Source organism: Berghia stephanieae, chromosome 7 (genome assembly GCF_034508935.2).
Source record: "Berghia stephanieae isolate SIO BIC M18660-M18661 chromosome 7, UCSD_Bste_1.3, whole genome shotgun sequence".
Classification (NCBI taxonomy): Eukaryota; Metazoa; Mollusca; class Gastropoda; order Nudibranchia; family Aeolidiidae; genus Berghia; species Berghia stephanieae.
In genome coordinates this window covers 25,223,650-25,239,835 of record NC_088366.1, presented here as the reverse complement: position 1 = coordinate 25,239,835, position 16,186 = coordinate 25,223,650, and the positions used below count along the sequence as shown (strand labels likewise).

General features: G+C 36.1%; 1 protein-coding gene across 1 annotated transcript in view; it reads left to right on the top strand.

Moving 5' to 3' along the window:
• LOC144976193 (pancreatic lipase-related protein 2-like) overlaps window positions 1-15,487 on the top strand; it is a 26,912-nt gene extending 11,425 nt beyond the window's left edge. The window contains exons 6-9 of the mRNA XM_078920373.1: window positions 1,074-1,173; window positions 5,112-5,234; window positions 6,850-6,963; window positions 13,456-15,487. Coding sequence (XP_078776499.1) covers window positions 1,074-1,173; window positions 5,112-5,234; window positions 6,850-6,963; window positions 13,456-13,640 — 522 coding nt within the window. The 3' untranslated portion in view covers window positions 13,641-15,487. The remainder of the gene's footprint in view (window positions 1-1,073; window positions 1,174-5,111; window positions 5,235-6,849; window positions 6,964-13,455) is intronic.
• Window positions 15,488-16,186: the final 699 nt, after the last annotated feature.

The window sequence follows — 16,186 nt, the reverse complement described above, 5'->3', positions numbered from 1 at the left end:
TAACATGTCATAGATTTATATTATTAGATAACCACTGAAAGACAATGCGTATAAGAATTGTAACTCTCTTTCAATGCCTTTAGGAACATTTTGATCGATCGATATTCGCCTTTGAAGTAAGCGTTTTCAGTTTCCTAAATTAAATAAATGTTGTTATGTCAAATTAAATGTGTCCAAAGTGGACATCCATTATGACAAGGTGTTTTTAAACCTAGTGTGCCAAATTCAAGGTAACTGAAAGAAATCTCGATAAATTTGTTAATTCAAGGCAAATACAAACCACATGTTTTGACGATCAATAATGTTATGGTAGTTATTTACAGATGTGAAGTCCCAAGTTTGAGAGTTTTTGCCAAGACGTGGGTCACTTATACCGATCGATATTTGAAGGACGAGTTTTCTGGCCAAATTTTTAAATATGGGGTTTTCCAGTTTACGGTAGAACTGTTCGAATGTGTGTTGGAGCTAATTCAAAAAGAACTGCCAGATAGTCGTCGCAGCCACGAACTCCAAATTAGCCGACCAACTAACTGTTGCGTGAATGTTGAAACAGGACTCAAAATACAAACTGTAGCTGTCCATCAAAATATATTTCTACCACAAACAAATCCACCAAAAGATCAAAAGTAATCCAGGATTAATAGATTACATATGCTTCAGCGATGAAGCTCATTTCTATGTAATTGATTATATTAACTATAGAAATAAGTTTACTGGCGCTCATATCAGCAGCCAAATATTTTTATTGAACGAAATCTTCATTTAAAGAAAGCTACTGCTAGGTTTACCATGAACCCTTGGGGTTTGAGAGGAACATACTTGAAAGTGAATAAGAGGGGGGAAATCCTAGACCGTGAAATCTGGGCGCTACAATGTGGTTGTAGATCATTTTGGCCAAGCGCTGCAAGTATTATGTCGGGACAATAATTGCAATGAATAACAATAGTCATATGGAATGGTAGCGTCAGTTTAATTAACGAAGTCTGTCACTCACAATAGTATGTATTGTATCTGCAAACACCAATTACCTCTTTTAATTTACTCAATCCTTTCATTTTTCCTTCCTCATCCAGGATATTCATCTGATCGGCCACAGCCTTGGGGCTCATGTCGGGGGTACAGCAGCCAAGGAAATACGTAGACTGAAAAATGAGCTTGTTGGAAGGGTTACGGGTGAGAGGCAGATAAAATTTAGATTAGTATCACTAAAGCGCAATTTCAAGGATTGATCCAGTCGAATGTGGTTCTCATTGCTATTTTCCACTCTCCCAGTGAAACAAACATGAGCATTTATATAGAGCAATATCCACTAAACGTGCTAAAAGCGCTTTACAAGGGGTCTGTAACCAACAGCAACACTTAACATGTAACATGAGAAATGACGCCTGTTACAATTTTTCGGAAAGAGTCAACGCTGTTAACCCATAGAGCAGGACTGATTTAACATTAGTTTTAAATATTTTAAGCTTGGTGTTTGTGCATATGCTGGACGCGTTCCATATTGGTGCGCTTTCTTGATTCTAGCGATGATGTCTTCATCAGTTCCACCAGACTGATTGATTTTGCTGCCAAGGTATGTATATTCCCTGATATCTTCTATTGCTGTGCCAGAGATGGTGATTTGGGATTCTTGTTTGGCAGTTCAGCGCAGTAGTTTTGTCTTGTCTTCACTATTCTTGAGACCAACTCGCTGAGCTGTTAAAAACCTTTTTCAAGGACTGAACTATGCGCCGCTCAGAACCTTCTGACTCGAAGGCAAGAGCCATGCCTCTAGCGTACATAGCCGCATAATATACTGAGTTAATTCCAAGCCGTGCTTTGTAGCCCTGAGCCAATCACTCCGAATTATCTCCATTTTGGGTACTATGCTGCAGCTGCTGACGCCGGAATTGTTTCAATTTTTTCTTGGAATAGGGAACAATACTGTGATGTCAAAATACTTGTTCCAATTTCATTGGTAGTGTGAGACCAGTTCTCCAGAGTATGGGACACATGCATTATGTAACTGATCTTCTGGTTTCAGAATGATGGCATCTTATTTTCTAGTCTAAATAAATGTTGGTCGTCAATAAAGGTCATCCCTTCAGACAGGTCGGTAAGTTTAACATGGACGACCAGCATCACGTGTAGGTATACATTTTAATCCATCTGGTTCGATCCCATTCAGTGTAGACCAAGGATGTGAAGGTCCAGAACATGACAACCGACCCAACATCCACACAAGCGTATTTCTTACATTTCTACCTGTACCAAATATCTAATGAATCAATCAGACGTTCCGTTAATTCATGTGTAGCCGGGCAGATATCCAAAACTTCATAAAAACTGAGCGTGTAATCGAAGAATTTAACTGATGTTTGGCTGAAAACTGTTGATTTCTTCGTTTTCACGCTCAGTTTTCGTGAGTTGTCACTTCGCCTACAGTTTCTGGATATCCGTCCAATTGTGGATGGATTAACTGAACATCTAAATGGACCAAAAGAGGGACTGACGGGAAAGTGCCCATGAAAACTCGGAGTCTCGTCAAACAAATTAATAACATTCTGTCAACTAAGGTGAATTAATCTAAAAGGGTGACTTTGCCTCTATAGATTTGGACAAATTAGATTATATACGGTCCTCAAATAAGGAAATTAATTGCAACAAGCCTGAGAATGTGCAACGGCACCCGACAAGCTAAGTCAACGCAGTGATGGTAGCTATAACACTATTGTGCAGGTTATTAACTTGATATACTTATTTGCAAATATCAAATATGCATACACATATACTAAATCTGACTCATATATTATATCGTATCAGTGGGAATGGACTTTCTTTTATTCATTCCACATCATTGATTTTATTACGAATTCATCTCTTTGACCGCATTCGAGCTCGATAAATAGAGCTGTTTATAACATTCCTATATGCAACAGGGATATCATCATATTAGCAGACTTTTATTTCCATAACGATATTAATAGAGCAATCTTGTGGATGTCGGAGTTGACTAGCTATGTCAAACGAACGTGTGGTCGGGTGAAAGTTTAATACCAAAGTAAATGATTTCAAAATTTAATTACGATTCAATTATCTCCCAAAACGACAATTAAAGTGGTCAAAATGAAATATATTGCTTCTTTCTTTTCTTATAAAGGACTCTTCCTTTCTTCTTTATCATGCATATAAATATTATATATATATATATATATATATATATATATATATATATATATATATATATATATATATATATATATATATATTGGGGTTATGTACTAAAGGTTTGGGGGCGGAGGGAAGGTAAAAATAAAAAAGAATTTATGCATTTTATGACAGGATGGGGCATCGTGGCTCAGCGGTACGGTCTTTGCTTCGTCCCGATAGGTACCGAGTTCGAATACCAGCTGCGCTGTGTGGCCTTGAGCAAGTCACCTCGCCCTAGCTTAGTTTGCGACGTGCACTACAGCTAACGCCTGGGTTTTTCCCGTCTTTCCTTGGAATATACATTAAAGACAAATTTCCTCTATGGGATGAATAAAAGGATTTATTTTATTACTTTTTATCATTTATTATTGGACAACTACTTAGAGACGTAATCTTAAGTTTATGTAAAATAGGAGTTAGTGTTTAGGTAATAATAAATGGTTTAACTTCATCATTTAATTACTTGTAAGAGAAAATGCTTCAGTAGTTATTATACATTCAGGCATGAAATGAGTAATCATACAATAACCTTGAGTTCCTTGTCGAGAAACAAAACGTGTTCGCTTTGAGGTCAAAAGGGTTCAACAGTTTTGACGTCATCGTGATGTCATATCCTCTAATCACTATGGACACTGATTGTCAATAAACCTCGCAATAATGACAACGTACATTTGCACAACGTTCTCCATTAACACAGATACAAAGCGGCAAAGAGCGAGAACAATAATCACATTGCAACGTAGCTCAGCGGCACGGTCTTTGCTTCGTAACCGAAAGGTACCTAGTTTGATCACCCGCCGCTGGGCTGTGTGGCTTTGCTCAATTTGCGGCGATACACTACGGCTGACACCTGGGTTATTCCAGTCTTCCCTTGGAATAATAAATAAAATATAAAATAATAAATGCCCTTTATTCATCCCAAAGGGGAAATTTTTCTTTAGGATCTATTCCAAGGGAAGACTGGAATAACATTGGCGTAGGCCGCAGTGCAACGCCGCAAAGTGAGCTAAGGCTAGGTGACTTGCTCAAGGCCAAACAGCGCGACGGGTAGTCGAACTTGGTACCTCTCGGGTAAGAAGCAAAGACCGTACCACTGAGCCACGATGTCCCACACTGGAATAGACCCCAGACAAAACGCGTCCTCTTGTGAGGAATGTAAAAAAGCATCAAATTGTCCAACTACAGGAGGTCTGAGGTTTGATCATAAGGAGAGGCAAGCTAATCATACGATGTTTTTTCTAGCATCTTTCTATCTGCTAAATCTGGCACTGTTTCATGTGCGGCTATGTGGTCTAGTTGTATGACACTCGATTTTGGATCGGAAGGTCCTGTGTACGAGTCCCGAGCTGCAAATATTTGAGTCCTTTTAAAAGGCTCTTTACTCACATTCCCTCACCATACTCAGATGGAAAATGACTACCTGGCTATTAACAGCGTTGTCTATGTCAGAAAAAAAGTAATATCGCCTAACAGACGTCATGTCTCGTTTTACATTATGTTGATTGTTGCTGTTGGCTAGGGACAACTTGTAAAATGATATGAGCATGTTAAGTGGAGACTGCACTATTTATAAGCCCTTTATTCATAAAAATCTTTTCGGGGGTTTTTGTATCATAAAGTTTAATGCCAGATTGATGCGGTGAGTAGCAATTTTCTTTTTTCCTTCGACTATTTCCTCAGCTCTTTCAGAAAAAAGTAATATCGCCTAACAGACGTCATGTCTCGTCTTACATTATGTTGATTGTTGCTGTTGGCTAGGGACTACTTGTGAAGCGATATGAGCATGTTTAATGGAGACTTCACTATAATATATAAGCTCTTTTTTCATAAACATCTTTTCGGGGTTTTTTGTGTCATAATGTTTAATGTCAGATTGATGCGGTGAGTAGCAATTTTCTTTTCACCTTCGACTATTTCCTCAGGGCTGGATCCAGCTGGAGTCGGGTTTGAAAGGTACTCTGAAAATGTCAGACTGGACAAAGGGGACGCTAGTTTTGTTGACGTCATTCACACGGATGCTGAGATGGGGGACTTGATAAGCTTTGGTAAGCTACTATAATATAATAGTCTTGAATTCCGACGTTAGGAATTTTTGAACAAGTTTCTAATGTTACAGTGTGACCCAGGGGGCACGCATTGCGAACAGATTGGAAAGCTCATACACAGGAGTTCAAGAATCGTTTTTATTATACTGCTCAACTGAGCTGACCTCACCGAAAATACTGGGGACTTTAAATTGCCTTTTAACCCTCTCCTTACCAACTATAAGAAAATCGTCACATTCGTTACGATAAAACCAACAGTTTTCTTATTCAAATTTCTTTTGTACATCATAAAATTTAAAGAAATTGAACAGTGTGTTGTAGAGCATGTTTTGATGAAGAAATTATGTATCGCAAGAACTTTACTGCTATTATGTCTGAATGATAAAAAATGTATTTTGTGTTACTTTGGTGTGAAATTTTGGGGAAAATCTTGAAAATGGTTGGTAATGAGAGGGTAAACAGGACATATCCGAGATTTCCATAGGCTATGAAATACTTCTTAAGGCTGAGGAAGACTTCCAAACTGGGTTGATAAAAATAGATTTGGACGCGTAGCTATGGCTATACGCTACTACTATTACTACTGACTTCACTCACGTTGTTTCTTATCAAAATGTATTATTTCTTACAAAAACAGGTAAAACGTTTACCAATATTTGCATTAACATAATGAACGGATTGTACTTCATTTAATCTATGTGTGAGCTCTTTAACAGTAAATCTCTGTCGGCGTCCCTGGATGACATAATTTTGATAACATAAACATCAGGACTTTTGGTTCAACTTCTTTATCTGACAAGTTGACCGATTTGTAATAACTTTTGAGAAAACCAATGTCTACCTTTTAAAGTCTTAAATTTCCATTAGTTAAAATGTACACAGAATGGCAGAAATGTATGCCATATGCTTTAAAATAGCATGTGCCCATGATTTGATTAACTGGATGTTTGTCTGAATACCTCAATTTTAAGTTTATTCATTATCGATGATTACAGAAAATCTTATCATTTTTGACAAGGGGAAGTTGCGGCCTTAAAAATGTGAAAATCTACAGTTAAATGTACATGTAGTTAATGACATTACTGTGTATTTTTTGACGAGAATGTATTAATACCCGGGTGTGCAACAATTGATCCCCTATTCGGTATATCGTTTTTGTTTTGTTTGTCTGTTTATTTTGCTTTGTATTGCTTTTGGTAACCTTTTGACTCATGATAAGAAGATAGGCTCGTATTGCTCACCCATAGCCGTATTAATGAAATATTGTTTACTAATGTATTTACACGAGGGTGTCCCAGGTTCGAGTCCCGCTTTTGGCATATTGTTTTCTCTTTTTTCCTTGACAGTTCCTGGTATAAGTATTGTTTGGTTTACACACAGAACGTGGCTATCAGTTAGTGTTAGATCGTTGTATAATTGAACAGCTTTTTAGGTGGAAAAACCCTGTCTGTATGTCACACATTTCCGTCTACCACGTTTGGTTATCAAACCAGAATGATAAGAAATCGATTACTGTTACAAAATGCAACCCACATGAAGTAAAATGCCCATGATTATGTAGATAGATTAAAAATTATCTTTACCGATATCTCTAAATGGCCATGTCTCGTCTCAGGTTCCGGTATTCGAATATCCATCGGAGACGTGGATTTCTGGCCCAATGGAGGTCATCATCAACCATCGTGCCCTCCATTTGATGGCGTCATTTTGTCTATGTTCGATTTTGAATGTAAGTATGGACCTTGCAAGTAGATTGATCTAAATTAGAAATCAAATGTATGTCCTCCAGACAGTTTAACTTATCTTTCAAATCATATATCAAGATGAAACTGACTCTCCTCATATCAAGAACATTTAAACAGAGAACATGGAATGATAAATCGATAATTGAAGGACAAGTCGTTTAGCCAATTTAAAAAAAAAAAAAAATTTTCCGGGTATGGGCAAAATAGTTGAAGGGTGTTTAGGTAGCATAATAAATTCGTCACCAGCGTAAATTATGGTTATGATGAGGGGTGGGTTATAATGTGGTTTAATAGGCGTTGACCTGTTCAGTACGTGCCGAGTTTCATTACACATTCATTCTTTTTATTTCTCTCTTTATAAATTTTGGCTCTCACATGATATGGTCATGTTTAAAAAATAGCCACAAACCGTATTATGTAAAAAAGAACCAAATGCGATTTCAAAGTTTAAATGACTAGAAATGAGAACTTTTGAGTTTGTTCACTCCAGCAAACTGTGGTTGTTAGCCTGTATTAGACCTTGGTCTTTCTTTTTTTTTCCGTTACTAAGGAAGCAAGTTGGCACTGCAATAGAATTCCGTGAAATAAAATTGTAAAAAATGTTCCCAAGTGTCCGGCATCTTTACACACAGTCAGGCGTTGCAAAGATACTGAAATTAGTCACACAAGTAATACATTTTTTCCAGTTAACTACAGCTCTCCGAAAAGACACGTAATAATACATTTGACCAGAAAACTCGTCCTTCAAATATCAATCGCTTTAAATGTCCCTCATCTTGGCAAAAACTCTCAAACCTATGACCTCGCGAGGATCCAGGTAAGGGAGTTTTTGCCAAGATGATCGTTATTTATATATCAATATTGAATGACGACTTTTCAGGCCACATTTTTGAAATAGGCTTTTTTCCAACCATAGTCAGGCGGTTAACTGATTATTGATTTTATATACAGAGCACTATTTGTGACACACATACTCAAAACGGTATTATGTCGAATTGACATAAATGCAGAAAATTGAACAGCGTGCACTTAATTTCAGGCCTGTTAACTGAACGCAATTGCGGACTTCATTTGACATCGTTGTAATTGACAAATTATTGCATTGGTTTGAGAGTATTTCTATAACAACAATTAGTCCATAATAATACGGGTTATCAGATATTCAAAATAAAATTTTAAGAAATTCAATTTTTTAACAATTGATACTTAATATTGAGCATTGTAAAACGAACATTAATATTGCGCAATATCCATTAAACGTGCTCAACGCGCTTTAGAAGGGATCCCTTAGCCAACAACAACCCTTAACATGTAGGACAAGATATGTCACCTGTTAGGGCAATTGTTCATTTTTTCCCACAAAGACAACGCTGTCAATGACCTGGTACTCATTTTATACCTGAGTACAGCGAGAGGAATTTATTAAAGAGCCCTTTTCAAGGACTGAACTTTGCGTCACGCAGAGCGGGACTCTAACCCTGGATCTGCTTATTTGAATGTGTATCATTCCACCAGATCACATAGCTACACTTCAAATTTACTTTTGGTAGGTATTGGTTTTACCCCGACATAATGCTATATTGGTAGTTCACATATTTTTCTACTCTGTCATTATTCTAAGACAAAGTATACATATATTGTAAGTGTTGTTTCTGTTTTTGGTGAATCCCTTCATCAAAAGATTCCAGTCACGATCAAAGTAAACCTATATTATCTATTGCTCGAGAAAGGACAATAAACAATATAAATAGTTTGAATATTATAGGTGCTCGAAGGAAACAGCAATAGTGGACAACGCAAACGCAAGCTGAAGGTTGAAGGCTTCCAACGAAATGATGATTAGGATAATGATGGTGATAGTGGTGGCGAAGATAAAGATGATGATGCCGCTGATGCTGTTGCTGCTGCTGCTGCTGCTACTGCTGCTGCTTCTGTTGATGCTGCTTCTACTGCTGCTGCTGCTGCTAATGATGATGATGATGATGATGATGATGATGATGATGACGACGACGACGACGACGACGATGATGATGATGATGATGATGATGATGATGATGATGATGATGATGATGATGATGAACACAGACAATGCCTTGGACTTCAGGATGCTCTGTGGAATAATATTCCATACAGACGACCAAAATGATAATAGGACCTTGTTCTCACCTTTGTATTAATGCGTGGGATAGCCAAACCGGTGGTGTCATTGGTGGAACTCAAAGATCTTGTTGTTGAATATTTCATAAAGGCGTTCTGTAAGGTAGGGAGGGCCAGTGTTTCTACATATAGGGATAAATTATGATACATGCTTTGAATTGGACCTTCTTCTCAACACAGGTAGCCAGTGTAATCTTCGAAGGTATGGCAGAGTCAAACTTCCGCTTTCAAAAGACCAATCTGGCAGCATTATTTTGGATCATCTACAGCCGTCTGAGCTTATTTTTCGAAAAACCAAACAACAAAGCAATCCAGCTTTGAAAATAAAAGAAATGAAACTTTTTGTTGGTAACATCATCAGAAAGGAACTTCAAAAGATCCAATTATTTCCATCTGGCATGCATGTCAATGATTGGATAATTATCTTAATTTGGTGGTACATCGACAGTCCTGAATCGAAGAATGCTCCAAAATTGTTGACAATGTCAAGATTTTGAGCTCTCTTTTAATTTCGTCTCGTTGAAAAATCTGTTCCCAATATCCATTACCTTCGTTTTGTCGTCATTCAGCTTAAGCTGTTCCCATCAATCCATTCCTTTACAGCCGGTACACATTTTCTTATGTACTTATGACATTTAGCAAGTTTTTGGTACATTCAGATCCAAATAACTGGGTATCATCTGCATTTTGATGGTGGGACAGGACAAAGTGTCTGATAACCTTTGAAAGTGGATGTATGTAGAGAACAAAGAGCACAGGTCCAAGAACTTTGGGACACCAGATTCCAATGGAATTTGATCAGACTTCAAACTATTTACAACTACAATTTGTTGACCACATAATAAATAAAATTTAAACCAACCAGTAAAAAGCCCGCAATTTTGCGGGGAAAGAACTAATTTTATTCGATATTGTACCCACCATCATCTAATGAGGGCAGATTGGTAAACGACGTTGTCTGTGTAACTTGGTACATCCTCTGTTGATTTTTCTGTGTGGCCCAACATGAAGTGTAAGCCACTATAGCCTCTGACCCGTGACACAGCAACATACAGTTGTCCGTGTGTGAATACAGGTTGTGGTGAGAAAGTCAACTGCGAAAATAAACCTGAAGTAGCAGACGTAAGCAGAGTTGAAAGACGATCCTGGGGAGGCTTTCCGAAATTTTCTACAAAGGGAAACAGCTCAAATAATATTCCCTCAACTAACCCCAAGAAAAAATAAAACCTAGTACCTTTAACTAACCCTAATAGAAATAGGAAAACAAACACTCTAGCACCTTTGCTAAGACTTATGGCTGACCCTAATTTAAAAAATCCTCCGATCTAGAGCTAACCCAAATAAAAAAATCCCTCGGACGGCTTTGCACTACTTTTCAATACTTTACAAATCAAAATGGCAGCCGAGAATCAAAACCATAGTCAAATTAGGAAATTTTAAACTTTTACAAATCTATCAAGGTCTGTTCTAGAGTTTTTTAAATGCTTCTATATGATGACAGATTGAATAAATAAAAGCCTGACAAAAGATCAACGGTGAAAATACAAATTGAAATAATACTGGGTATGTAGGAGCTTTCGGAATGTCTCCCGATCCTGGGATCGAGAACTTACCTTACAGTACAGTAGTACAGTACTCTGGTGATCATGTTTTGATTGTTGATTGGTAAAATTGAGAGTTTGCCCACAATTCAAAACTAAGTAGCTAATATACACTGATCTATACTTACATGAAAGAAAATGGGTGTCTTGACCACTTTCATCCTGAGGTCAAATGGAAATCTGAAGCAGACGCGAACAGTATCAAGTATTCCATCATAATATTATGTCTATTTTTGGTTTGTTTGGGCTAGAAGCTAGACAGATACAATGGGTCGATCAACAAAACAGGATGAATGAAACACCACATATTATGACTTCCTGCTGCTGTCACTAATGATTTATACTTATATCGACATCCCTTTTTTAGTATTTATTTTCAATTCCATTGCATTTATTTTCCAACAACAGTCTACACGTTTTTATATTTCACTTAATATTTCACTCCCCGCCTCCCCTCTTTTCACTTGATTAATTGCGCATCTTTTAGAAATATCTAGTATTCTATTTTAATTCGTGTTTCCTTACAAAGGAGCATACATGTCCTGCCCACCAATGTTTTGTTTATTCATCTTAACTACGCCACTACCACATTATCTCATTCCTCTGTGGTGTTTCATTGATCCTGTTTTGTTGATAAATGGTAAACCCGAAACGTTCATTTGATCTGTTTTTTGTAATTAAATTGAAGCTTACATTCAATTTCACATTATTATTTATATATTCGAGCTTCGAGCAGCAACATTTACATTAAGTGAATACATTATTTCGAATGCAACGATTTGCGTTAAAACGCCAAACTGCCAACTTTTTACAGTGTTGAAATTGGTTGTTTTTGAGAGTGTTAGTGTCGTCGGTACGTATTTTATGATATCTGTTTGACTCAACGAACTTTCAAACTGACTTTAAAATATAAAAGGAAATCAAGTTATCTGTTTTTCTATCTGTAAAAAATACATTTCTAATTTTCAAATCTTTCAGTAGAGTTGTGCGCCGTATAATCTTTTTTTATTGACTCACAAATAAGGACAATGTTCTCCACAAGGCTATATTTTTTTAAAGAAAGGATTGAGTGCCGCATCGGAAATGCCGAAAGTTATTTTTAAACATTTTAAAAGTGAATAGTGATCGATAGTGTCAAAAGAAGATGATCAATCAAGAAGATCAATTACAACACGGACACGAGCAGTTTCGGTCGAATGGTTTTCTCTGTAGCCAAGCTGAAAGATTCCTTCCTTGAAATTTATTTCAAGATGAGCTAAAAGTTGTTTTAGGACAAGCTTTTAAAATATTTTTTGATAAAAAGTGAAGTTAAGAGACAGGACGATATGTTTTTTTTTTAGATTTTCTTTGTCAAAATTAGTTTCTTTAAATAAGAGTTTAACATACGCAAATTTCGTAGATATCAGGCAAGACACCCAGTTTAAGTGACTTATTCATGACGTGTGTAATGGATGGTATTAATTCGTTTATGCATAATTTTAAAATGTCGGTTTGAATCGGATGTAACACGACTTTTAGAAGCTGCCGAATAATTTCAGTCTTTGACTTCACCCTCGCTGACTTCAACAAATTGTGAGAGAACGTCACGCGAAAACAGTTCAAAATTTGTATCCAAAGGATAAGTTTCTAATTCATTTCTAATCAATTTACTTATTTCTTTGAAATATTGGTCCAAAAGAGGGGAGGTAATCTTTGGAAATTTTAGTTGGACAATATTTGTGTTTTTCTTTGCCTAGCAGTTAAGAAAAAAAGTCCTTGGTGATTTCACAGTCGAAATACTGATGATAACGAAGATGATGATGACGTCAACGATGATGATGACGATGACGATGATGATGATGATGATGATGATGATGATGATGACGATGATGATGATGATGGTGATGAAGTAATTGTATTCAGGTTGATATGTATAATTAAATTGTTCGTTTACTGTGTCAGGCCTTAATCTTTCTCATGCGCGCAGAGCCCTCTATATGAAAGGATGTTTGGCGCAGTATATTATTATTATTATTATTATTATTATTATTATTATTATTATTATTATTATTATTATTATTATTATTATTATTATTATTATTATTATTATTATTATTATTATTATTATAACCAAAAAAAAAAAAAAAAACCAAAAAAATATCGACCCAAGTTTTATATTAGTGACTGTAGTAAAATGTTAACATCCATATTTAGTCTTTTTTGTGACTGAATAAATGTTAACATCAATGTTCAGTCTCATATTTGTGACTGTAAAATGTCAACATCAATTATTAGCATCTAAATCACCCTGTCATTATACCTTTTAAAATCAGTCAGTTAGTCAAATCTCAACGGAATACTTCAATGTTCTCAGATCCTACTATGATAAAACAAATTTCAAAATTGGTGTTTTCTTGTTATCTCTTTGTCATCCCAACTGCCGACACAGGGGTCTCTTTTTGCAGCCACACCTTTTAAAATCAGTCAGTTAGTCAAATCTCAACGGAATACTTCAATGTTCTCAGATCCTACTATGATAAAACAAATTTCAAAATTGGTGTTTTCTTGTTATCTCTTTGTCATCCCAACTGCCGACACAGGGGTCTCTTTTTGCAGCCACACCTTTTAAAATCAGTCAGTTAGTCAAATCTCAACGGAATACTTCAATGTTCTCAGATCCTACTATGATTAAACAAATTTCAAAATTGGTGTTTTCTTGTTATCTCTTTGTCATCCCAGCTGCCGACACAGGAGTCTCTATTTGCAGCCACACCCGGTGCATGGATTATTTTACATCCTCCATTCGTCAATGTGAGTTCTTGTCCCCCGATGCAAAAGCCGACTGCACCATGGGATACCACACATCGTCCAAATGCAGTGGAGATTACTACCCCACTACAACGGAAGAGTCGTCATTTTGTTAAACGGATAAAGCAAATAATGAGAATAAATTAAAACTAAACAGTTTTCGAATTTCCTGTTTTAGTCTATTCTACAATGCATGATTTGAGGAGAACCCACAATGTGCTTGCGGACAAATAAATGCTATTACAAACATGCATTCCTCTATTTTTAAATCATACTACTATATTATGGGGATCAACATATATTGAGACCAATCTTTTGAGTTATCAATGATAAAAAAAAAACAATCCGGTTATAAAATTAGTAGGTGTTCGCAAATAAATCTGTTCATGACTCCAATGATCTCACCTCTATTATTTCTTATCAAAATGTTGTCGTGCTCCTGGATCATTGATTAACTAGATATATATTTTCAAGAATCAAAAACCAAATATTTAGAGTAAAAACATTCTTACATCAACATAATATTCGTATGTACAGGATGATGTTTGGATACAGATTAACTCCAAGCAAGATAGACAATACTAGAACAGACGCTAGTTGTGAACGATACTGTTACATGGATGATAGAAGTATCGATACTTGAATACAATAAATATCATTTACACACAATATATTCTATTTTACAATGATCGGTTCTCGGATTTAACGATTTCATTAATTAACATCTATTTTTAAACCGGACACATGCCTGCGACTTTTTAAAAGTGGATAATAAGGATACCCCATGATAATTTTGCTATTAAACTATAGTAAAATCAAGTTTTCTCCGAAACCAAAAGGAAATGATATATACAGCTTTTCTGTTTTTAAAAGCTTCATGTGTTTGCTCACTTCGACCAGAGAAAGGTAACCCTCTCTGCTTTGACTGTACACTCATTGATCCTTCATCTGGGTTGTCCGGACACGATTTCATTTCGAAGCAATAGGCCATAAACTAATTGTATTTGAGGCAGTTTACCAACCCCTATTTCATGTTTCCTTCAGTCTTACTTATATACCTTACTGTCTAGAAACCAATTTTCTTAATATAAGTGTCATGACCAATTCATTTCTTTTTCTTTAGAAGGCGTGTCATACTAGAAGATCACGTATTATATGATATATTATTATAGGAGTTGGAAAACCGATACGCGATTCTGTTGCTATGGAAATGTTCCCAAATCAAACCGCACAATTTTCCATCACTTACAAGTATAACTACAATATTAAAAGAAATTAATACCATATTATTATAACTCAAGCTATGTAACTTTTCATGGCGAGGAATCATAATCGTTATCTTTTAACTGCGGTGCAAAAACTTGTCACTTAACCACGCTGGAAGGAACGAAATTGACGCTACTCCGCTTCTTGTTAGTGTTTTCAGGCAGTCATTTTGGTGATTATTTCTCACTAAATTATATCAATCAGACTAGAAACATTCATGGTTACACACAGCTTGTGTGTTGGTACATTATATTACGCTGGCAGAAGTTGTTCAATAGTAAAATAAATAAACCCCTAAAAATCAGAACCTACGTAGACTTACGATACATAAGACTAACGAGCGTATTATAATGTTTACAACTCTATTATACGGTCTTATTAGGGAGAAATACTGCGATGTCAAAATACTTACTCAAATCTTATTGAAAGTGTGAAATCAGTCCTCCGAAGGACATACACTGTGCAACTGATTTTCTGGTTTCAGAGTAATAGCATATTAATTTCTAGCCTAAATTAATGCTAGTAGTTAGTAAAAATCATCGATCCTGGCTCTTTTACGCCCTGTAATCATAAGTAATCAATAATATATCCCTGCAACTAAAATAATTGTGCCACCTTATGATGCAATAAGTAACCTACTCATTTTTTATGCATTGTCCCGAGGACTTTTTATATAGATAAAAGGAAAATGACGTCACTCTTGTCTTTGTTATTGTTTTTTGCCATCCATGTTTATGAGTAGTTCTCACTAAACTATAAACCAGACTATAACCGTTACACATAGTTTTGTGTGTTGGTCCATTATACTTCAGGAAGGCAATGTTGTGAGTATCTTAGGCAAGCGCATACTATCTATATATCTAAGAAGTTATGGACTAAAGGACAGGATGACGTTACCACTTCTGCTCCCAATTTATTTTAACAGTGATGTGATCGAAGATCATTTATTGTGTTGGTTTGAGAGAATCCCATAACATTATAATCTAAATGCGGGTAATAGTGAATAGTCTTTAATAAAGACCCAAGCACGATCTTTTCATTACTCAAAGCTTTGTCAATTGACCCTTCATTGTAATTGCATCCGTCAGTCTAATGGTATAGAATTCTGTAAATATTGTTTGAATGACTGTTTTCCATTCGAGGCAGAAGAAAAATATTATTGGGCCAGTAGTTCATCTCAAGTGGATATTGGATTGGATCTCAATTGTTTTCGAGTGAGATCATATGTCGCGGTCCGATGTTTATTTATTTACAGGTCTGATAGCCGAACGCAATTTATGGGCTTGATGTAACATTGACGTATGGGACAATATTTTGCATTGGTTGGAAAGTATTTCCATGACAAGAATGCGTCCATAACAATTTGGGTTATCAGTTCAAATTAGACTCGAATAAT